Raw genomic sequence first — 24,640 nt, forward strand, 5'->3', positions numbered from 1 at the left:
AGGCAAGATAAACACAACCGGTGGATGACGATGAGCGATCTTCCGTCCAGCACGTAGGCGCAGGCAGCAGGCGAGCAAGATCCTGCCGTTCGCGTCGTATACTAGTAAGAATAGCCGTGGCCGTCTCGTCTCTACATTATAGTCTCCGCCGAGCTAGCGACGAGCGGTGCGGCGCGGCGGATCACGGTACGTACTGTCAATCAGTAGAGCCGCGATGCGTACGCATCGAACGCTGGCGCTGTGCACGGCAATACAGTCCGCGCCACGCACATGGGCAGCTGGAACACGACTGTATTAGGCTACGTGCTGGTCAGTCTTTTAGAATTTAGGTCATACGTTTCAAAATTATAATTTTCTTCGCAAACAAATATATAAAAAATACATAAATTTATATATAAAAAATAAATATAACTTACTTTGCTACTAAAAATCTATTGAAACTCTCTGTTTTTTCCAACTTGTATTGTAATCGCTTTCATAGTAGGCTAGGAAACGTTAGAATCACGCATTCCCCGACTGACCTGGATGAGGGTCAACAAACTATTTTCATGGATTTTTAGTGAAACGTGAAGTTTTATTTTGTGCTTCCCTACCACTACCAGTCGGATATTTTTTTTTCTCTTCAATTATGTATTATACATGTACTAAAACCAACACAACTCTTCATGGCGTCAAGCAGTATAGTCATTAACTGTTTTGCTGAAAATGTTGTAATTTGCTCATTTCACTCCTGAATCACTGTAGATAAGATTTTATGAACTGTAAATTGTCATTCTATATTTGAAGTCACCATACAAAATGGCAGCCCCCATGCTCCTGAGAAATACACGCCATGAGATACAATTTTTATCATGTTTCTGTCATCATGGAGCACTTATTAGCAAATCTTCTCATCGATTTCGCACTTATTCTACAAGGAATGTAGACAATTCACAGTATTGCGTAGATCAACTAAGGTAATGTTTCAACGGCAGGCAATATCATGATATGCATATGATTTGAACTGATTAGTTGCGTCAGTCCCACCCCTAGGTATACTTGCTGTATTTTCGTTGCTCCAAAGTCAACAAATGACTGTGAGATATCTGTAAAATATCATGTTTCGGAGGTAAATGTAATTATCATCACTAACAACACTACCCTTGATGTATAACCACACGGCACGAACACCTACAAGGTCATTTTTTTAGGACCTAACTACACGCAGCCGCTGTCGCGAACGCGCCACAGCGCCAGCTGCAGCGGTCTGGTCAGGCTATTTAGGACCATGATTGAGTAAATACTAGGATTCAGGGTGGTCCACAACTTACAAGTTACAGCTAGCAACTTGAATTTCAGTTGAAATTATTTTGAGCATGTTGTTTGTTGCATGTTGCAAGCTCAGAACTATCCGCACCAGCGACCGACCCCAACCCGTACTAACTGTGTGTTACTAGTTACAGCGCCCCACGCTGGGGTTAGCTCAAAACCTGAGAATATTGCAGAAATTGTATGTGCGGAGCGCATGAGCTGCGCACACCATGAGCATGTAAATTGATTACCTTACGCAGTATTTTGCAGCTTATCTCTCTTTGTGCTGCTTACATTCAATGTTCTCTCTCATGTTTTGCACACAAATATCGAAGTATATGGTACCATATAGTTTGATGGGGATGTTTTGCACAAGAATTTGAGCATGTTGCAGCAACATCATTGAACATGCTAATAAAACCCATCGCGGAGCACCCTGAGGATTTGTTGTGATCGCGTCGGTGTCCTATCACTGCCTGATCATATCTAGACTTTTAGAATGTGTATGTTTTCTAAAGTGATTTGTTGATTAATTGTACCATTCAGAAACAGTAAATGAAATGAAATGAAATATGGTAGAATAGGTACCGGGTAGAGGGTGATTATACATGGCATCTTGTGAGGCTATTAAAAGCTTGGGTTAGCTTGTAAACCCTACTATTGGTCCAATGACAAGCTTTTAAAGAAAATATTCAAAATAGGTAATATTCACTAGTAGGAATAGGAGTAGGAGAGAAAACAGGGATGTGAAGGTGAATGGTGCTGTTTGTGTATTAATATGTCAATGATAATGGTAACGGTAAACAATCTTGTAATGTAGTTGTGCCTTGAAGCTTCAAGGTTGATGAAGGAGGGGTAGTTGGAGCTTTGATGAGACAGCACTTCCAAATTGTATGTTACACAACTTACACATGTATTCAATGATATGATAAGTAGATACATATGTATGTCTAATGTGGTTATAGATTCCATCAAGAATTTATAGTGTCATGGAAATTATGTTTATGCTGCAATTTATTATGAATTTGCAAAACTTTGTAAACTTAGTTACACTGCACCATTGCATTTTTAGCCCTTCATTATACTTGCCAATTTCCACATCATCATCAGGATTCATGATCATTTTCATATTTTAGTCAATTATTTCATTTATTGATTTTGTATGTGGTATCTAAAGCACTTTATTCCTCTTGAAAATTTTCATATAATATTGCTATAAATGGGTTATTGTTTTATTTCAGTTTTTTGTTGAACAAAACTTTTTGTTTATTTTTGTTCATATTTTTGGCCACCAAAATCTATTGTTGGGCCAATGAAATTGTGTGTGTGTGTGTGTGTGTGTGTGCATGTTTTTGTGTGTGTGGATGTGTGTGTGAGTGTGATTCTTGAAGATTAGATTGAATTAATAATCCTATTTCTCTCATTTTTTTCTGAAAAGGAAGCAAGATTATGAGGGTTTCTTAGTCTCTCTCTTGATGCCTTCATCATCTCGTTCGGCATCGATAGCCTTGAGGACCTTCAACGCTGAACTAGCCTCAGTCAGAGATTCTGTTTCAAATGTTCACATTGGGAAGATGAGGCTACAGTTTTGGAGAGATTGTATTGAGAAGATATATGCTGTGAGTACATGTTTTCTTGAATTTTTTTTTTTTAAGTTGTTCAAACATGGGCAAAATGTATTTTGCTGTAAGAGAATTTATCAGAAATAAATATCAAAGATAACTAATATAATTCTAGGGTTATCTTAGTGTTCATGAGAAAATGTTGAAATTGTATTAAGTATTATGCACCTCAACATTTATCCAAATGTATAGAATGCCCGTACAAGGTGTATGTGTCAAGATAGAAATCGATGACATATCTGCATTAATTTGTGTCTCATTTCACAGGGGAACCCTCCACATCAACCCATTGCCATGGAACTCTTCAAAGCAGTACAAAAGCATCAATTATCTCGCAGATGGCTGTCACGCATGGTTGATGAACGGGTATGTTGGCTTTGATTTAACCTCAAGGAAGGCAATGTTTAATGAAGTTCAATGTCGAGTTAGAATGAGCTGATTTGATAAGTTACTTATTGTGCTAATGATGGTAAAAAGGAGGTGGAAATGTGGAGAACCCCTTTCATGCTCTCTGTTATAAAGCTAAATTGTGAATGTTGCTGAGTATTTAGTCCCATGTTGCATTCCTAATGTCTAATTTCTAATGCTCAGTTGCTGTACAGCCTACTTGAAAACATGCAATATGAATATACTTTTCACAAGAGACTGATAGCTATGATTATCTTTTAAATTGTAACTAACTATACAAGTTTGTTGTTTTGTTTAGTCCATAACTGTTGATTTATCCTTACAGGAAAGTACTTTGAAGGACAAGTCATTTGCCACTGTTTCAGATGTCGAGACTTATGCAGAGAACACAATGTCATCAGTATTGTACTTGACCTTACAAGTGTTAGGTGTGTATGCCTCAGTAATTGCCTCTTGTAGTCATAGCTTCCCTTTTCATTGTTTCTTTACTTGCAGATTTAATTTTTCCTACTTTCCTTTCTGCAAAGATTTCCTCGGTAATAATTCCTACAATTGTGTTTGAATTTCAAAGCATACTGGTAATCAACCCTGTACATAGATGCAAAAGTGCTCCAAAACACACTGTACATCCCTGTGCTATCTGCAAGCAGTCACAGTTATAATGATGTTTATACAGTAATGCAGTGGTTAGACTCCATAGATAAACTCAAAATTAATTGTGATGAGATTTCTGTTGATAATATGAATGCTAAGTTATTGTTGTTGTTTTTTATAATAAAGTATATAGGCTGCAAAACTCCGCCATCAAATATTTCTGTTGTCTTTGAAAATTTATTAGGGTTGAGAAATACACAGTAGGCATGTATCAAACACACTGTGGCAATCTAAGGGGGCCTTGCAAAAAAGCTCAGTTGCAATCTATTTCAAATATCAATTGCATCTTTTGCAAATTATAGGTCAAATACAACTTTGCAATCAATTACTGGTACAAATTTGCTAGTATACATAAGAATGGTTTGGGGGATTTGTAATCGATTGCAACTTTCTTGCAATGCCCCCTTTAACTACAAAGTTAGATTCTTCTAAGTAAACTGTGTGTTGAAACTAATCTCTATATGCACACATGTATTATAATGCACTGGGATATGTATGGAAACAGACTGAAATCATAAATTAAAGTGATATCAGCTCGAATAATAATCTGAAGCTCATGAAATCTTGTCATGCTTCTAAATGAAATGAAAATTGTCAGCAACAGAATAACGCTTTTACTGTGGACCTCAATGCATATAAAATTTGTTCATGTATTCAAACTGAGATTTTAACATTGACAATGCCATGACATTCCTTTGTATTTCCAAGGCGTTAAAGACATCCACGCAGACCATGCTGCCAGTCATATTGGTAAATCACATGGCATTGTGAACCTCATTCGGGGAATACCCTACCTCGCCCAGAAAAGGAATGTCCTCGTTCCCATGGAACTAACAATGAAGGTTTGTGTCAGAAACTTTTCTCAAGATGACAAATTGTGACTAGAAACAAACGCATGTGATCCTTTATGAATAGATTCAAATTTCATAACCATGGCTCATACTTAGCACGAGCAAATCTGTATGAAATAGAGCCCCGAACAGGAACCTCCTCCATTAAACATGTGTTTGTTTATATGATTGGCTTTATCCTGCTTGTAAAGTCAAAACAAAATAGAATTAAATTGTTGTAAAGAATTTAACAAAACATTACTGAATTATAAAGGAGCAAAAGAAAAGGATAATCTCATGTGATACTATGTACAGCATATATGAATTATAAAAGGCACTATATTTGATTTAACAAGGAAGCAGGAGACCATCATCATAACATTGCTTCATCCGGATGAAGGCCTCATGGGAAGTATAGCTCAGGTATTCCTCTCACAAAAGGTGTATTTTGCAGTAGTACTGTATAGCAAGATATTTTCACGGCATGAAATTTTCGCGAATTGGAGCTCACAGCCTTTTTTCGTGGCATAAAATTTTCACAAGTTGTCACTGGCATTCAATGCAAATAGTGTAGACAAGAACTTTCGCATGCATTTTAATTTCAAGAATCTTGGCTCTTGCGAAAGGAAAAAAAAAAGAGAAAACATTCCTTAAAGCCATATCATATGTAGTGTGTGCATATGGGGGAATATCTCTGTGTATTTCAGAAATTTGTTCAAGGCAGTTATATCATGGAAATGTGTACTCATATACAAATGGTAATGTTTTAGTAAGTCATTCTTGTTTCATGTCAAAATTTCTGTGAATCATCCATTTTTATTGAGAATGAATGGGAAATCCATTTTGTTTTGCAAGTTATCCAAGTTGTAACAAAGTTTCATTTGAAATTACTACTGGAATAAAATAACGAAGTGTCAAATTAAGGCAAACTGCCAACTGGTTCAGTAATGCACATTAATGTTCTCTTAGAATCTTTTGTACTGTTATTTTGAATGTGTGAAGAATGTCCCGTGTGCTCAATGTGATGTTTAATTTCTTCAATGAATATCACTTTATGATGAACCCAAGCATGGTTTGACATGTTCAAGTTTTTTTCTTAATTTTGTCCCATAGTACAATCTATCTCATGAAGACATCATCAGAGGGAATAGAGGACAGGCCATGAAAGACTTGACCTTTGACCTTGCCAGTTTAGCAAATTCACATCTTTCACACGTAAGCTCATGTATTTTTCATGATCCAGTTCATGTAATCCGTCTTAAACCACAAAGGGCTCTGCATTTTGTTTATGTCAATGTCAAGACACAAGCATTTTTGCAGCTCTACAGAATTTTTACAGAACAAATTTGTTTTCAACAGCATGAAGTTATCAGAGATATATTTTATAGCTGTAGTGTTCATTATGTATTTAAATCATGTGCATATTGTACACATACAGCAATTGCAGGGAAAAATAAGAGTTTATGAGCAATTGTACATGTACTTGTATAGGTAATTATCACAGATGACTGATATATTTTAATATGTAATTTCAGCTGTTGTTGCAATAGCTGTAAGTCTTAAATACATGTATTTCATAATTCTGGTCATAGTAAGATGTATAGATAATGATAATAGTTAAATACTTTCTGTTTTCACCTTCAGGCTCGGGACCTGAAGAAGGATATTCCTCGCAGTGCCTTCCCAGCATTCCTTGTGACCGTTTCCTTGGAGTCGTACCTAAAACGAATCCAACAGGCGGACTTTGATGTCTTCCATTCAAGTCTCACCAACAGGAACCCTCTCCTCCCTGCACAGCTTTGGCTCCAGACATGGCGGAGAACATACTGAGACTTTGTTCTTCTTCTTTCAGTTAAGAAGGAGAGAAAGAAACAAAGTGATCTGGTCCATGCAACATTCTGTAACAACTTTGCTTCAGTGACATTGGCTCACCTGATCGAAAGTCTGGTAGCAATCACACTTACTGTGATGGAACTGTTAAAGAAACACTGGAGCAGCTGTGGTCACAAATGGTACTGATGCACAACATTGCAGGAATACTGTCACCAAGTCACCAAGACACAAACAGGGTGTAAGCTTCTCAGGTTCCCTCCCCCCCCCCCCCCCCCCCACACACACACACACTTTGATGGCAGTAAAAACTTCTACATAGTTTCATAGCAGTGAGGGGGTCATTCTAAAGTATTCTTTACTAAAAGAAATTCTTGTGCAATTTCTTAGCCTTTCAAAGTATCTGTAAGTTACTGTAAAATGAGGAATGTTCGTGTGCATTTTAATTTCATGAATTTCGTGAGAGCCAAGATTCGCAAAATTAAAATGCACATGAAAGTTCTTGTCTACACTATATGCATTGAATGTTAGAGGCAACTTGCGAAAATTTCATGCCGCGAAAAAGGCTGTCGGCTCCAATTCGCGAAAATTTCGCGAAAATTTCATGCCACGAAAATATTGTGTTTTACGATATTGATTGTTGGGGTATACATATACTTTAGTAGCAATATCAGTCACTTTGCTGTTAAGTTTATACTTTTCAGAACTTCCTGGTATATCTTCTTTGCATTGACTGCCCAAACTGTTACTGTCATGCAGTAACTCATGTGATGATGGAACAAATATGCTGATGAATACAATCATAAGTAGGGGCAAATTACTATAGATAATCGAAACTGGATGACCTTATAGGAAAATCAAGCCCATAGAGAAAGATGCATATGTTTGCAGTGATTCAATGACAACAGAGTAGTGTAGATTTACAGACAGGACGATAAAAAAAAACATGAACATTACACTTATTCAAATGTTAGACGGTCATTTGATGTGGGGCTTTACCACAAGAAAAAAAAAAGAGAGCAGAGAACAGACCTTTTAGGTATACATGTATGAAGATGGTTATAGATGAAAGTGCCACTGTCTTTAATGTCACTCTCAATGAGAAATTCATATTCATGGGCATATATTGTCAAAAAAAAAAAAACCATGAAATGACAAGTACATGTTTATGTCATGCAGTATGGCAATTATGGCAACGACTTCAGTCCTCCAAGTTGCTTGGCTCCTGCTGCCATGGTATACATGTATGAAGATAGTTATAGATGAAAGTGCCACTGTCTTTAATGTCACTCTCAATGAGAAATTCATATTCATGGGCATATATTGTCAAAAAAAAAAAAAAACCACCATGAAATGACAAGTACATGTTTATGTCATGCAGTATGGCAATTATGGCAACGACTTCAGTCCTCCAAGTTGCTTGGCTCCTGCTGCCATGGTTGCAGAGGTTTGTGTGACATGGCTAAGGGTAATCATATCCTGCCAGATGAATTCTAGAGGATGCGTGTGCGTGTGTGTTTGTGTGTGTGTATCCTGTTCATGCCAACACTGCTACAACATTGAAGTACGAATTATACATTTATTCAGCAGGAAAGAAATATTGTATTGAATACCCCTAAAGAATATGCATCTTTTCTATATGTGTTTAATTTCTTTGCTCAGTGTGTGAATGTACTTTTTAACTATTATTTTGTTTTGATATTCATGAACCGTCAGATCATGCATTTATTCATAGGTCCATGCCTATGTGTGTATGTGTGTGTGTGTGTGTCTGTGTGTGTCTGTGTGTGTGTGTCTGTGTGTGTGTGTACCTTTGGCTGTTTGTCTGCAAATGATTTCTATAACTATAGCTGAGCAAGATATCAAGCCAGATATTTGAAAAAATGGCTCTGTCTTTCAGATGTGAAGTACGTGTAATGCAAAAGCTGTTATTTTTGCGGACGGACATTTTTTGCGAGATGCTGTTTTTGCAATTTGACACCGTGGCTACTAGTATCGTAAGTGCATGCCACTTTAATGTACATGGTGATATTTTCGGCTGTTGTTAAATTCACAAAATTCACGAAAATTTAACCCTTACGAAAATAACAGCTTTTACAGTACAGTATTTATGTTGCACCTGCTTATGTGTGATTGATATGTATTTCAACATTTCCTTCAAGCTTGTGAAGTTCTGGGAGATTACCACAGATGGTATCAAAAGTCTCCTGTATTTGAAACAAGTAAATAGAAGATGTCAACAATACAAAACATGCTTGATGACTATTATTTCAGTAATTAAGTGCTGGCATTGAGGCATGAATTCTTTTGTAAATAATAATGAAGGCAAGTGTGAACAATCAATACATTGCATATCCATGTCTAACTTATCAAAACTTATCGTCTGCAAAGTTTGAAGTTTGGATGCTTGTTGACATATGGCTTTTATCAAATCTAATTTCATACACAGATTTACATTTACTGCATCACCACTTACAATGGATTTTGAAACATTATCATGCCTTGATGTTGTGAAATTAGACTAGTTTTCTACTAAAAACAAAACTACATGAGGCAAGATAGTTGTTTGATAAAGACAACATGTATTTATTCTTTGAGCATGTCCTTTGAAGTTTGAAGTTGTGCAACACTTAGACAGAAAAATCTGTCTGTTCAGAGGAGTTTTATAACATTTTTTTTTTAACCTTCACGGTTTTGCTCTGAGACAGACAGAAGCCTCTCATAGACATCGCTGTGGGGGATGCTCAACCACTGTCTCCATGGACATATAGGGTGAGGTACCTCACCTTCCTTGATTATGTCCTAGATTACAGTCCTAGATCAACAAATTTAGACTTAAATAGTAAAATCTGCATAAATTATTATACATAAAATTGTAGTACACTGTATACAGTGCGCTCACCAGCTGTTTGAAATACTAGTGAAGATATGAGTGGAATTTTCATGGAAAAAGACGCAGCTACAGGTTCATCAACACACTAATACACTGTAACGCAACAATAGCACGCTGATAACTGATCATCGGCAAATGCATCCATTAGCCAATCACCACTGGTTTCTCTGGGCAGAGCACCCCCAACAGGATCGGGTATGAGAACCTTCACTCCGTATCAGAGAGGGATTCCGTGAAGCAAGATGTAGTTTCTGTGGAACATATTCCCAGCGATAAATACAGACTGATCTTTCAGTTTACAAAACACTGCCTTTAACGTTGAGTACATGTACATCACCATCATAAGTTCAGATGCATCTGTGAGTAAAGTAGCAAATATTTTAGAGGAGATTAACCCTCCTTTATGTACTGTCAGTTGGGTATGAGGCTGTGATTTGTTTACCAGTCATCTGCAGAATTAAGCCTCCGGTGAAATATAAATCCATATTACGAACTGTTGCCCATATCAGAAATGTATCTGAAGTATTTATAAAACTGCATCTTGATTCTTCTGCCAAAGAATGAGAGGGGTATAGATACAAACATGCATTTTTAATCCTCGCTACTCTCCCTGAGCATATGGGCTTTGCATGTGCAGACCAAGGAAAATATACCATCATATATTTTCAAGTGTAATAACAAGGAATGCAGTCAAATTAGAAATCTGTGGCAACACACAAGGCTCTTACAGAACTATAAGTTTGATCTTAACATTAGCACATATTTGATGGCTTCACAGTTCATAAAGCTTGATTTTATTATTACACTCGTGTGACCAAGACTTGGTGTGCTGGAGGATGGGTTTATATGGCTTTTAACTGTCTATCATTTGTTAACAATTTCCAATTGGTTTGGGGGGAAAGAGCCAAAAATGTCACTTGTTACTATTGAGCAATGCCATATATCTTGGCTCAACTAGTATCATGTTGCTCCCATCTTCAACTCGCATAAATATGGCCCAGGTTAAGTCATTACATATAGTATCAGTCTAGATCTCGTGAGCATTTAAGCAGGGCTTGACATTTGTGGCGGCCCAGTTGCCCAGGAATACTTAGAATTGATGTTGGGCCACCAAATTTCCAAAAGGCTATCTTTTAGTGGCCCAAGCTAATATTCCAAATGAATTTTTACATTACTTGTCATTTTGAGTTACTACATTTCTTTCTTGGGACACCAAATTTTAAATTTCATAGACTTTAATGGCCTGAACACGCCATCAGAGAAAGAAGTTAGTGTCTGATTTATGTACAGTGCACTCCCGTTATAACGAACACGGTTATAACGAAATTTCGTTATAACGAAGTAAATCTTCTGGTCCCAAAATTATCACCATTAAAGTCTATGGTAAAAAATTCGCTTGTAACGAACACGGTTATAGCGAAATTTCCGTTATAACGAAGTCTTTTCCGAGCGCCACAGACAAAGAAAAACAAAAGAAATGTGCTCCGTTATAACGAAATGCGAATTGCTTTCAAAAATACCTAGCGGAACGAGCATTTATAGCGTCTCTGCATGGGTGAACGCTTCACACCACTGTGTGTTCGCTCTTTGTGTCACGCACAGTTTCCAAGGGGAACTTGCGTTTATTATTGTGATACAGTTACCCCATCACATTTCACATAGCTTTCCGGTGTATGATGAGTATTCAGCAAACAGAATACGTGGTTTCCTTATTTTCGTTATAATATATTGTATCTGTTCGGTTATAACGAAATTTCGTTATAACGAAAGAAAACTGCCGGTCCCGAGCATTTCGTTATAACGGGAGTGCACTGTATTTATTAAGGGTAACGCCACATCAAAATCAGATTTGACAACATGCCCAGCTAGGAAGAGTTGAGGACATTATGTGAGGCTACAATTACAAAATGTCATGTACATAATTACAAGAGACATGGGATGAATTTGGCAGCTCTATAAAAGGATGTTACCATACTCGTGCCATAATTCCTTTATCATTATATTAGTACCTGTATGTGTAGTGTAAAATCAGTGGACTGGTACCTAGTTGTCATACTTGGTGAAGCTACTTTGGTAGGAAAGAGAACAATTCTGGGATGGAGATAACTGTATATTCCAAGCATTTGATTAAATAGGATTCTGTCATTCAGCATCTGGTATGATGCAAAGACTGCATCTCTGCCTCATCCTTTGCAAGCGAAGAACTTAGCATAGAAGATGGCATAGGTCATGCTGACATCAGTCGTATATGTCGGAGTTCACCATGATAACAAGGCACTGAGAATGTTCTTTTCAAGTGTATACAGAAAGTCTTTCACAGCTTTTTGTTACGGGTCTTCATGTGAAGAGTCGTATCGTTGCATCGGCTCCAGCCGTGAATATCCATGGTTGCGAAGGGTGGAACTCACAGGCTAGCACCCCAAGGCTGTTGGTGATCACATGACCTCGAAGGATCTTTACGGGCACGATGAGCGGATTCTGGAGGAGATCACTGCAAAACAAAGAGAAAGAAGTGAGAGAGAATGCCTCATTTCAAGATTTGTAAAAAAAAAAAGATGCCAGCGAATCATTTTGTTCTGGAAATTTGTCTAATAGAATAAAGCCCATAGCTGGGCTCAAAATCAGTGGTGGCCCTGTTGGCCTAGTGCCACTAAAAATTTATGTTGGGCCACCAAATTTCACAAAAGGCTTTGCTCTGAGTCTGAACTGGGCAGCTAAAATTCAAAATGAATTTTTATATTTCCTTTTATTTTGGGCCACTAAATTTCTTTTTCAGACCAACAAAATCTCAATCTAGTGGCCTGATTGGGCCCCAAGAGAAAATAGTTGGTGTCAAGCCCTGCATAGAAGTTGAGGGCCACGGGGTAGTATTTGAAATGTAAAATATAGCATTCAAAATTGCCACTAAATTTTTTGTACAATATCTAGTGATCATAACATGTCCCTCTATGGGGATTTCTCTGTACATGTACTATGATTGTGCCTCCTCGTATACAGTGGACTCCCATTACAACGAAGTCCTTGCAGTTTCCTTTCGTTATATTGAAATTTCATTGTATCGAACAAATAAACAATAAAAATACATAGAGCTGATAATGTTGCAGCCTGAATTTTTAATTTGTCGTAACTGGAATTTCATTATAACCATGTTTGTTATAACAGGAGTGCACTGTACCGTAACAGTTTTCTCTTTAATAACATATCTCATGCCATTTCTATAACACAACTACACATTAAAGATACACAACAAGATTGCATAACACTTCATGCCAGAAATCAGCAGTGATTTGAAGCCCTGAAAGGAGTACACTAAACAGACATTTGTAATATCAGCAATCTCAATTTCAGGCCCACTTCAGTGCTTTTGAAACACCATAACTTCACACCATTAACTATCAAGTATTAAAAATGAACAGGAATTGAAGGTTGCACTCACTTGTACACCTGTCCATGGAATATCATAACAGCGCCATCATCGGAGGCGGAGGCGAAGAGTGGATATCTCCGGTGGTAACTGACCTCCCTCACAGCCTTCCGATGGTGCCTCAATGTCTGGTACGGCTTGGTAGAGAGATCCATGTCAAACCAAGACACTCTGCAGTCATAGCTCCCTATCAGCACGTTGTCACCTTCACACAGGCAAAATCACGAAATACAAATTTTGGCTGCAGAATGAGACTAATGATCTCATAACCATCAGATGTCATTTGATGGTATGGGAAGATGAACTAACGCAAACAGAAGGAAACTGACCAGAAATTAATATAATTTATTAGTAGGAAAATGAGCAAAGAAAATGGGATTCCGTCTGGATTTGAACCCGACAAGATGAACTACTTACACATCATAGCTAGGGTTTACATACTACTTGAAGGTGAAAACTTTACAGGGCAGAGAGGGTTACACATTTTTGCCTGCAAGACAAACAGTTGCAATTATTGTGAGATTCTACACTATTTCTAAGATGCACACCAGACACTGCAGACAGGGTCCCATACTTCATGAAATGCAACGATTGAGCAATATAGCAGGTTTGAACCCAACATAATAAACTGTACAGGCCTTACAGGAACATACCTGTCCGTAAGGCAAAGAATTTTTCATTCAACTTTCCATGTCACTTCCAGTCAAGCCTTTATTACTGGATAGCATCTAATCAAATTGGTAGTGTAACTATGGCAACACATCAAGGTAACTTATCCATACCTGCAGGATGACCATACCTGCAGGATGAATTGAGATGCTGGAGACCCATTTGGCATTGGAGATGAGCTTCTTGGTCAGTTCCTGTTTCAGGAGGTTGTACACCCTTACATACCTCTGGGTCTGCAGGATAGAAATACACCATTTGATGGATTAATCATCCTGTGTTACTTGAGCATAACATGAATGTTTCACTGGGACTGAATGTTTACTACCTTAAAATGGTCTTCTATGAACTGAATAATTAAACTGAAATTCTAAGATGAAGGAGTTATCTTCAAGTGCATTTACTTTTACAGAGGTAGAAAATAGTTTACATTGCAGCCATAAAGGTGACTTATATGGTACGAAAAGCATTACATCCCAAAAGCTACACTACATATCTGATGACAAACACATTTTGACCTTTATCATTGTACAGTTGGCCCGAACTATTAAGTTTGGTCACCACTATACCATAATTACTAGTAATCACAGTCATGATGATGATAAGAGTGATGATAAATCATCATCTTCATCACTATCATCATCATGACCGTCAGCAGAATCTTGCACATCAATTTCAACATTGACCACACAACGGGTAAACATTTCAGTCACTGTTTCTGACCACAGTATTTGTCTCAGTCTATGCCTTTGTAACCTAGGTACTAGTAACTGGAAGGGGATGGACAAAGATGAACTGTATAAACTCACAGCAACAAAGAAGAAAGGTCTGGAAGGGTGGAAGGCCACACACTGGACCAGTCCTTTGGTCTTCTTGAAAGGAGTCTGTGACCTACGCTTGGAGAGCTGGTGTATGAGGACAGACGAGTTCCCTCCATCCGGTATCACTGCAGCAAAGTAGTCTCCCTTTCCGTGCCATGTGACCTTCTTCACCACCTGTTGGATAATAGATGTTGAGATTGGATTGTCTTTTCATCTGCAATCCTTTCTAGCAAGCTGATTTATCAATAAAACTGCAAATGTCATGGTAAAGATAGGCACATTCTACATAAAAACTGCAATTCTAGTGCCCAGTATGACACAGTGTACAAGCCATATGTGACACTGACAGAAATGCATACATTTGAAAGGAAACACCTGAAGTGAAGACATCAACACTTCTGTTGGTCACAATTTGCAACAGCACCACAAGTATCTGTTCTCATCAAAGAATATAGACCGATGTTAAGATTACCATCCTCATTGATGCTATTCTCATTGTCATGGAATATTTTGTGTGTACCTTGAAATGTTTAAGTTGCAACCTGATGCCTTTCTCTTTCTCCTCCTCGTCCTCCGTTACATCCCACTCCACCAGGGGCGAGGTCTTCAGCTCTTCCGGTCTCTCGTACCCCTCGATCAGACGGTCTGTTCCCGAGGCAACCATCTTGTCGCCGAGTTGGGGATTGATGATGTAGATCATCGTCTCTGCACACGCCGCCACCAGGCAGACGGCGGGGTTTGGACACCAAGCAACAGAAACCGGTGTGTCTGGGAGGTCCACTGTCTTCATACAGCGGCCTGTAGACACCTCCCAGAACCTCAGTGTCTTGTCATCAGAGCCTGGAAAAGTTACAGTCACAAAATATTGACACGGGTGTCAATACAACTTTGAAAATAAATTACATTATGCTGTCATGACTGCAGTGACAGTAAAACCAACATATTGCTCCTCATCTCAAAGTGTATGAGCAGAACACAAGACACCATCCACCATCCTCAAGGCCTGTGCTTTTGAGATACATCCATAGGTTTACCGTGTGTTAAAGATACCACTAGGAACCGGCTTCAAAGCATGTGTGACACTGTGCAGCCTGCTCAATACTTTGCATGAATAACGAAGACCACACTTCATAAATCGTTGTTAACATGCACAAAGGTGTGCAAGTTGGCAAGTTGGTATATACCTCACAAAGGTTATGTCTAGGCCGTTGGTATATACTGTCAACTGTTAACACTACCAACACTGTTATACAGCTTATTTCTTGTTTCATGTAAAATTGGCTGACTTATCATTTATATTCCATGATGGAAGAAATTTTGGATAATTCTTTACACAGAATCAAGATTCTCAGTGGAGACAATTCATTTTATTTGTGCCATTTGTGATATACTTGCACAATTACTCTCAATCAAAACACACCTTAAAATAAGATGTTTGTCGCAAAAATCAGGGATCAACATGATACGATTTGTAGGACTAAACTGACCTGACGCCATCCATTGACCACTTGGGTCCACACTGATGGAGCGGATATAGCTCTTATGACCCTCGTAGACAATGGACTGTGTGGTGGGGAAGGGCTGCAGGTCCTTGGGGCGTGGCAGCTTTGGCAGCAGTTCCTCTGGCTCAACTTGCACCTGATGCAGACCAACATGAAGACATTTGAAACTGGTCACTTCTCAATTAGTAGGGTATTTCCACGACTACCTCTTTTACCCCGTATTCTTCATATCTATACTCTCTGAAATCACATATGAAGTGATGAAATGAGAGAGGCAGAGAACGGAAAAAGCCCCCCCCAAAAAAAAAAATAAATAAATAAATAAATAAATAAATAAATAAATAAAAGATGAAGAAGAAGTAGAAGAAGATGAAGAAGAAGAAGAAGAAGAAGAAGAAGAAGAAGAAGAAGAAGAAGAAGAAGAAGAAGAAGAAGAAGAAGAAGAAGAAAAAGAAGAAGAAGAAGAAGAAGAAGTAAAATAAACCCTTTTCATCTGTACCATCAAATCATTGCTTGAATACAATTTTGGAAAGTTTAAAGACTATTCTGGAATGTTAACGTCATTTTGGCATGTCAACAAGCCCTATTGCAAAGATCAAAGATTATCATGAAATGTCAAAGGTCATCACGGAAGGCTCAAAGGTCAAACAAAAACTCACCCTCATTCTCCTCTGTCGGGGACAGAGGTAGAGGTCAAGGCAGCGCTCAAAGCGATCCTGGATGAAGCGTGGGTAGTACGGAACCTTGCGCAGACAGTCATACTTTTTGGGCAAGAAATCTGTTTTTCTGTCCTCTGGATCCTCTTCATTCCAAGCCAGAATCTGAGTTATAGAATTCAAAGCATGCTCAAAGATTGTGAAATTATTTAGCTCTAATGTGCCCATTCATTGCAATGATCTAAGCATCAGTAGATTTAGTCAGTTTGCAGCACTATCCTTTGCTAGTTATCATTTTAGCAAGTCTTGGAAACTCATTTTATCTTTATCTGTAGATACAATATCAATCTCTTCTATTATGACAAGGTACAGATTTTTGTTTTGTCAGTCACACCTATTATTCTCTTACCCATTCCCTCCTTCCCCTGTAGTATACTGTAATCCTTTCACACATCGATGTGTTCAATTAGGATTGTAACTATCTGTTCTTTTTCATATTAATAACAATATTAACCAACAGAGATATTATATTGAATGATGACATTCTGAACAATGGGATACAAATGCTAAAGAATAACAAAAGAAAGCAATAAATCATAGCACATCTTTCACAAGTAACCAACATCTCACCTCTTCCTCTGTGGGGAGGTACTCTGGTAGAGGGTTGTAGGATTCCTCGTGGCCTGGCAGTTTCAACTTGGGTGCTGCGATGTGGGCGTGGTGTCGCTTGGAAAGTTTGATGTTCTCCTCATCACCCCAAAGGTCGTAGAACTTTGGACCTTTCTTCTCCTCCTCCTCCTTCTTCTTTCTCTCTGCCTCCAACTCGCTGGGAAGTTTCATCCAGCCCATCTTCATGGCATGCACCAGTTTGCTCACCTGATGTATCAAATCATTAATGTCACAATTTACCACCATGCTTCGGAATGTGGCTGAACAAGACCAAAGAGTCAACCTACATTAGCCAAGAGCCCTGTTTTAGAACCACATCCTCCACACGCTGATGATCATACTGAACACAAACACTGTGTTGTGAGATCTTCTGAAAACAAAGACAACAAATGTTCAGACTACTGTAAAAGTGGATATTTTCGCGGTACTAATTTTTCGCGCTTGGCCAGGTGAGAAGAGTTTTGCGTGTTTTTAATTCCGCGGAATCAAGACATCACACACAGTAAAACATGGCAAGCAAAAATATTCGCGTGCTTTTATTTTCGCGCTAGTTGCTGGTTGCGCGAAATGCGCAAAAATTTCAACACCACGAATCTTTCCACTTTTACAGTAGTCTTCTCTATACCCGCAATCAGGGATGACATTGACTTCTGTCCATTACGAAACTGGGTTTGTCTCTTATATCTATCCTGGAGCCATACATCTTGTGCCTAAAAATTGTTACCATCCCCCAAAACAGGCACACATTCTCTTTAGAATAACAATGTTGCCTCAACGTGAATCATATCATTCACTAGTTTCTATCACCAAATTATCATAATCAAATCACAATTGTGTCATGTTCTACAACTTCAAACTAAATACAAATCTAGTAAATATACCCAAACTACGGTTTTGTGGAATTTGTAACGCTGTGAGACCTCAACAAGATTTTTTATATTTTTTTAAGTCAGGACTTTTACCTTGTCTTTCTCTGTGAGTGATGGGATGAAACTGCGCTTGTGCGCTGGCCGCCTGGTAACTGGATGGATCATCTTCTCGTATGTGAAGTGATCGATGTAGTCTTCATAGGGGTCAAAGGTCGTTTCGGGATAGAAGCCCCGCTGAATCCTCTGTATGGTCATCAGCTGCTCCTCACTCAGAACAACATCCTTTCCCAGCTTCTTGTCAAACACTGTCCGCCTGAGTTGATAAAAAAAGAAAAGGAAATATATTTGATTGTCTAGCTGTTCTACCACTGATGACTCTACCTCCTCCATGAGAAAATTAAGCCTCCTTAAAAAAGTAAAAATAATCTGTGAACTCATTTTAACAGAGAACCAGAAGATTTCCACATTTCTCACTATGTCATTAAAACACACAGCTCTACAGAAATTCAGAGAATATCCTGTATAGCTGGTTATCCCCACCAGCAATGCGAAATCACAATTGATTGATTGATTGTCCACTTTGGGTTCACAAAAATAAAGAACAAACAAAACTGTGTAATGATAATTAATACTATACTAGAATTTTTTTTTTTCGGAGGTAAAAATGTAATCAAAAAGTATATTCTAATAACATATATTTGCATTAAATTGTGAAGTACATATTAGTCATCATAATCAAAGTGGGGGAACCTAAATTGAAAGCACAGCTTGTATTACTTAGGCCCCTGAAAATCACATCACATCATAGAGAAACAATTTAACACATTACAGAGTATTTACTAAAATGGCATAAATAAAACAAAAAACAAAAACAAAACAAACTTAAAATGAAGATCCGCTAAATGACAAAGATACAGGAAGAGAGGATAAGAAATAAAGGGAATAGATAAGACAAATTGAGATGACAGGGGAAAGAAGAGATGGAGAGAGGAGAGGATATCAAACAGGATGCTGCAATGCAGCACATAAAGTTACATGTACTCAAAGCATACCACAGATGTAAAAGATTTTCCTGGAGCTTATATACATTACCAGTAGTCTGGGTTGTCCATCTTGTTCAAGAATTCTTCCAGCTTGTCACGACCTTCAGGTTTGACAATCTTTTGACCCTTGACATCATACCCTAGATGCTTGTATCCTTCATACCACTCCATGGGAATGTTGCCCACTGTATTGCGGATGTCCTAGAAGCAACAACCATATATGTCACATTATTAAAACATATAAATTGGGGGGGGGGGGAAGAGAAATTATGGACCCATGTAGCTTGGACATATGCTTTATCAGTTTCCTGCACTGTAATGGCTTAATAGTTCTGGAGTAGCAAAGGTATGAGTTCATGTATTAACATATAGCATTTCCTCACATGGTCACTGCTCTTCAGATAAGTTAGCAAACAAAATGATTTCTTCAGTTTGCTTAGTCTGTCTAAGCTTCTGTAAGCTTTAGCCCCTGCCTCCTCCTCACAAGAAAGAAAACCAAAAAATACAAGACATGCATTATGAATTAACCCTCACCACCAGGATCATAAACACAAACATACAAACCACCATATAGACGTTTTCTAACAGAATAAGGTTTCAAAGTAATGAGGGGAAAGACAGACAAAATAATCACCTCTTCATCTGACGAGTCAAAATCGTATTCATCAACCCGAGCTGTGTCTGTCCTGTTATCAAGTGCTTCTGCCTCAGAATTCTGAGCATTCTGTGAAGAGCCCGACTGTGAGGACTCAACTTCATCCTTTACAGCCACTTCCTGTGAGTCCTGCTTCTTTTTCCTCAGCAAGCTTTTCTCTTTTCTTGCTTTGTCCTTGCCCTTTTTACGTTCATTCTGTCAAGAAAAATGAAAAATGAAGTAAAAATCAAACTAAACAAAACAGCAGAAGTTTTCAATAACCATCTTGTCAATATCAGATAAGCTAAAAAACAGGTACATTCAGAGCTCAGACAAAAATTTTAAAATGGTCACCAGAGAAAAATGTTAAAATGTGACATTACATGAGGCTAATTTTTTTGGGGGGGCAAACTATTGACAGACTAATGAGACAAAGTTCTGCATGTCTTAACTACCAGCTGGCTATTAGATCAACATCATTATCAAGCATATTATCAGTCAAAGTGATAAATGTTTTTGGTATTTCTTCCTTTCATTTATTTTTTGTGATCTTTTTACTAGTCCGAATGTGCATCACACAAAACCATATATCTGTGCTGAGGGTAACTGGTATAAGACTTGCAAGTTCCAATTTTTGGATAAAACCTAGTGCTCAATGATGAAATGTTAACGTCATATATGTTTCCATTAGTATACTTGGCATTCAACAGTAATTCAGGTAGCATCTCAATGACGAGGTACAATGAAACTGTCTTGGCAATATGACCACGGACCAGATGCTGAGATGCATCATGTTTGAAACTTCATCTTCACTACAATGAATCCTTTCCTATTTAGCAGCAGAATAGCCCTCTGGTAGCAACTGTGAAAGTTCCAGCAATCACCTCTGCTTCTTCAGCTTCCTCATCATCTGCATCATCGCTGGATTCATCCTCTTCCTCAGACATGCTTGACCCTTGACCTCCTTCACTGTCACTGTCATCGTCTCCACTGCTGTCAAGGTCTACAAGATGACCACACAGAGAAATAGGTTTTATGTATCATGCAGTGGACACACTGTTTCAGGTACTCAAATGCAACTACTATAGGCTGTGAGGATCAAACTTAACTTTACAAACAATATGATATGATAAAGAAAAACAATTACATGTCCTCATTACTAGACACCATGCAGAGGAAGCATAATATGCATACTATATGTTCAACATATGACCAAAAATTAACAAATACACTGAAATATGCATCATAAAACAAAGTTGATGTCTTTTCCATCAATAGGCTCCTACAAATGATTAATAATGATGAAGAATAGTTTAAAGCCAATTCTGTTATCATTGCAATCAGAATTATATTTTGTTATGTCTTCATTATGTTTGACATCATTCTCATCAAAATACCCCACACTCACAAAGTTTGTAGAATACAAGCATCATCACTGTAGCAATTAAAACAAATTACCCTCATCATATTCGTCATCATCATCACTTTCAAAGTTTTTGAAAGGATCATAGTCAATGTCATCACTGTCATCAGCATCTGCTTGAACGTCATCATCATCATCGTCAACTTCAGAGTCGGTGCTGTCCTGGTCATCATCTTTGTCAACAGGGGCATCTACAAACAGATTAAGCTGAAAAAAAAAAAGAAGAAGACATTTTAGAAGATTCCATTGAATACAGATGAATAAGAGATGAATTTCAGCCTTCTGGACTGAAATTCATCCCTAAGGGAAAGCAGCTGTCTCTGGTGGCTCTTAATATACACATATGCTCTATAGAGATGTGTATAGTATAAATAGTTAAATAAAGCCCTCCATAATTCGGTCATAATGCTGTCCAAAATCATTGAAAATTCGACCCCTCGCTACATGTAAGAGTTAAAACCTATATGCCTTTGCACACGGTCAAAGTCTTGCATGGGACAGAGGTCGAACCTTGTCCTTACCTTGTTAGTTTTTATGATGCAAAAGCGGCGCTCCCTCCCATTAGAATGCTATATTGTGGGAACACTTTGGGTGTGAGCTGGTTGCATTTTTGAGATCGCAGTCATGCTGCATGTCCCATTTGTTGTAACGTTATATTTTAGGCCAAGTAAAAAAAGAAACCAGTTTCTCGTCCTCGCGCACATCGATTTTGGCCGCCGCGTCAATTTTTTTACTATTTACTATTTTCAAAATGGCACTGAAAATACCAAGAAATTCATAATTCTTGTCCCAGCCCGCTCCCCGCCCGCATCGATTTTCAGTTACCGCATCAACTTTTTTGATATTTTACTATTTTTTCGGCCGCCGAAAAAAAGAATCGACAATTCACCTGCCAATCGTGATGTCTCATTTCTAATTACGCCTTGCATCCTCTACTTTATAGCTGTAGTACAGCTGTAGCTTCTGTAGTGCGTATGTAATAACGCATGCATTTCACACTGCGAGCTCGGCAAGAAGGAATGACCCACAAAGCAGTTGAACTGTAATTGGATGAGCGCGGGCGGGCGCGGCCTGGGCTGTGATGTACAGCGCACTCAGTACGTCGTGGTGTAGACAGGACGTTGAGCACCTTCTGTACATTTTTCTCGTGCTGTTGCCCGCTTCATGTGCTGCTAGATTGATTGCGCAATGTAACCACATACTAGTCATAGACACAGAACTCTTACACAGTGGTCATAGAGGAGCCAGCCAGCCAGCATAGCATGCGCGCGTTCTGGAGCTGGAAAAAAAATCGTGGAGTGCAGTGATGGAGAGAACCGATCTCAAGCGCACGTGTGCACAGCGAACGGCTTTAATAACAGGGCCCCGTTTTATCAAAAGATAATATCAATTCTAATTTTCCTTACTACACAGTCTGCCATAGACTTACAGTTGAAATCGACTTCATAATCAATTCTAACTCTTCATAAAACGGGGCCCAGAGCTGCCAACCTTTGGAAGCACAAATTAGTACTCAGCAGCTCCAAAATTCGTATTTTTCCACCAGAATTCGTATTTTTTCAATCTCCCTCTTTTTGCTATTTTGAATTAAACTCGTCGACTTATGAGGCCTACAGGCTCTTAACATAACGTTATGACACATGCCGAAGCATCGAGCTGGTCACCAGCACGATAAAGATGCCAAACTACGCAATGTTCAGCGTTGATTGATTGCTTTCTCGCAATGAATGTGTACAAGTGCAAGTATATCCTCCAAAAACTTGCTGGGATGATTATGGAAGCTTCCACTATCTAGCAGGGGGCGTGGAATGCTTTCATCTTCTCAAGAGAGCTTCTTTGTGAGCGGATGCAATACCAGTACTCTGTTCCGTGTTTCCAATTATCGTTTACTATGAAAACATAATCACGCGTTGTTTTCAGGCTTTTTTCATTTTATTGGATTTTAAACATCAGTCTTTTCCGAAGTATTCCAATTCCTTTTCCCCTGACTGGAATCGGAAAGTCTGCTATAACGATGATCGCAAAATGCCGCGCTGTGTGTGGAAGCGCCGATGTGCAAACACGTGGCTTCACTTTCAAGTTTAAAGGAATGCGCCATGTGCTCCTGCCTATAAGAGGTTACTGCAAGTTCGATGAATCGAATGCGCCGTATAGCTGAGCTGAGCGGAATGGCTTATTTACGGTAAACATCAGTTTACGTTCGATACGAAGAAATCATTACGTCTTTCACGAGGGAAAAACACACAAAACAAACAAACAAACAAAATACACCCACAAACGAATGTTGATAGCCAAAACCTTGAAAAGTAATAAGCAGTTTTGATGAGCGTGAACTGAAATTGTCATTACACGTTGTATTTTGCTGTTTATATCACTGCTGCTTCTTGGTAGCACTGTAATGATGGCCATGGAAGAAATGAAGGGAGAATGTGACTTACCTGCACAGGTACATGTTTTGCTACATTTATGTAGTTTTGGTATACAATCATTCATCATCCAAATGATGAGTGATTATCAAATGTCTTTTTAGAACATGAAGAAACATCTTTAAATGTTTAATGCTATAATGCCATATCAGTATCATTTTGACATCCATCTGCAATTGTACAAGCCAGTTTCCAGTTGAATGTGCTACAATTGTACTGTGAAGAACTTACCAGCTGTGTGGACTCAAAAAGTCACAAACACAAATGATAAATAAAGCAGTGTTTTGAATATCATGGAATTAATTTCAGTCGTACATTTGTTGAAAGACATGTTTTATACCTGTTTCAATTAAATATAGCACAATACATCAGAATTGCAAGTACACTGGTATCAGAAATGCCAGTATTAAGATGGTCATTTTCCCTTGACATCTGTAGTGGAAAGAAAAAGCAAATGTATTTCTGCATGCATGAAGTTTCGTTTCAAGTATGGTACATAATATATCTATTTGTTTGAAAATGCACAGAGTGCAGGCAAGACATACGCACACTTGGGACCTGGTCTCTCATAACACAGCTACCAGAGTGATATTTCATTTCATAAATTGGATATAGAAAATAGTAAACCCCTCTCTCGTTACCTTTCTCAGAATTACCGGACGAGAAACACATATTACTTACATTTTGACAATCCTCGAAAAAATAGTAAGATATCAAATACTACTGAAATACGTGTAGTAAGGACCTCCCTCATCGCCTTGCTCAAAAAACCCGGACGAGAAACTGCTTTCTTTTTTTACTTGGCCTTATGTAAAACTAAAATCTACTGTCTTGTTGAATGTACCTAAACTTACAACCTTAACTATTTATAGTAATACACAGCCCAGTCGCTGTAAAAACGGGGAGACGCCGTGCTCCGTACGGCGTCTGGTCTGGTTGGGTACATGTATTCGTGTTTCGTACGTGTATGAGATTTGGTG

The 24,640-nt window shown here is 38.4% G+C and overlaps 2 protein-coding genes across 2 annotated transcripts; one reads left to right on the forward strand and one right to left on the reverse strand.

Moving 5' to 3' along the window:
• Positions 1-798: 798 nt before the first annotated feature.
• Positions 799-6,634, forward strand: LOC139744921 (NADH dehydrogenase (ubiquinone) complex I, assembly factor 6-like). Its single transcript, XM_071655336.1, has 7 exons — positions 799-956; positions 2,729-2,909; positions 3,180-3,278; positions 3,646-3,748; positions 4,683-4,816; positions 5,918-6,019; positions 6,449-6,634. The coding sequence occupies exons 1-7, from the start codon at positions 799-801 to the stop codon at positions 6,632-6,634; spliced, it is 963 nt and encodes a 320-aa protein (XP_071511437.1).
• Positions 6,635-11,507: 4,873 nt separating this feature from the next.
• Positions 11,508-20,842, reverse strand: LOC139744937 (ribosome biogenesis protein bop1-like). The gene is made up of 12 exons (XM_071655350.1): positions 20,696-20,842; positions 19,812-20,027; positions 19,227-19,378; positions 18,228-18,447; positions 17,227-17,472; positions 16,600-16,761; positions 15,926-16,076; positions 14,959-15,278; positions 14,427-14,612; positions 13,751-13,853; positions 12,964-13,156; positions 11,508-12,018 (listed from the first exon to the last, which is right to left on the reverse strand). Exons 1-12 carry the CDS (start codon positions 20,756-20,758, stop codon positions 11,865-11,867), a joined length of 2,166 nt encoding a protein of 721 aa, XP_071511451.1. The 5' UTR covers positions 20,759-20,842; the 3' UTR covers positions 11,508-11,864.
• Positions 20,843-24,640: the final 3,798 nt, after the last annotated feature.

Source organism: Diadema antillarum, unplaced genomic scaffold (assembly GCF_040938485.1).
Source record: "Diadema antillarum isolate AM-2024a unplaced genomic scaffold, OU_Dant_1.0 seq00001221_RagTag, whole genome shotgun sequence".
In the NCBI taxonomy this organism is placed as follows: Eukaryota; Metazoa; Echinodermata; class Echinoidea; order Diadematoida; family Diadematidae; genus Diadema; species Diadema antillarum.

What these genes read in the sequence shown, in the direction of transcription:
- LOC139744937 (XM_071655350.1), bottom strand. Translation starts at nt 20,758, where the DNA reads ATGTCTGAGGAAGAGGATGAATCCAGCGATGATGCAGATGATGAGGAA. An exon ending in ATGGACAACCCAGACTACTG is followed by an intron (nt 18,448 to 19,226) that starts GTAATGTATATA and finishes TTATCAACTCAG; the next exon opens with GCGGACAGTGTTTGACAAGA. An exon ending in CACTCACAGAGAAAGACAAG is followed by an intron (nt 17,473 to 18,227) that starts GTAAAAGTCCTG and finishes TTGATACATCAG; the next exon opens with GTGAGCAAACTGGTGCATGC.
- LOC139744921 (XM_071655336.1), top strand. Translation starts at nt 799, where the DNA reads ATGGCAGCCCCCATGCTCCTGAGAAATACACGCCATGAGATACAATTT. An exon ending in CCATGGAACTAACAATGAAG is followed by an intron (nt 4,817 to 5,917) that starts GTTTGTGTCAGA and finishes TTTGTCCCATAG; the next exon opens with TACAATCTATCTCATGAAGA. An exon ending in CAAATTCACATCTTTCACAC is followed by an intron (nt 6,020 to 6,448) that starts GTAAGCTCATGT and finishes TTTCACCTTCAG; the next exon opens with GCTCGGGACCTGAAGAAGGA.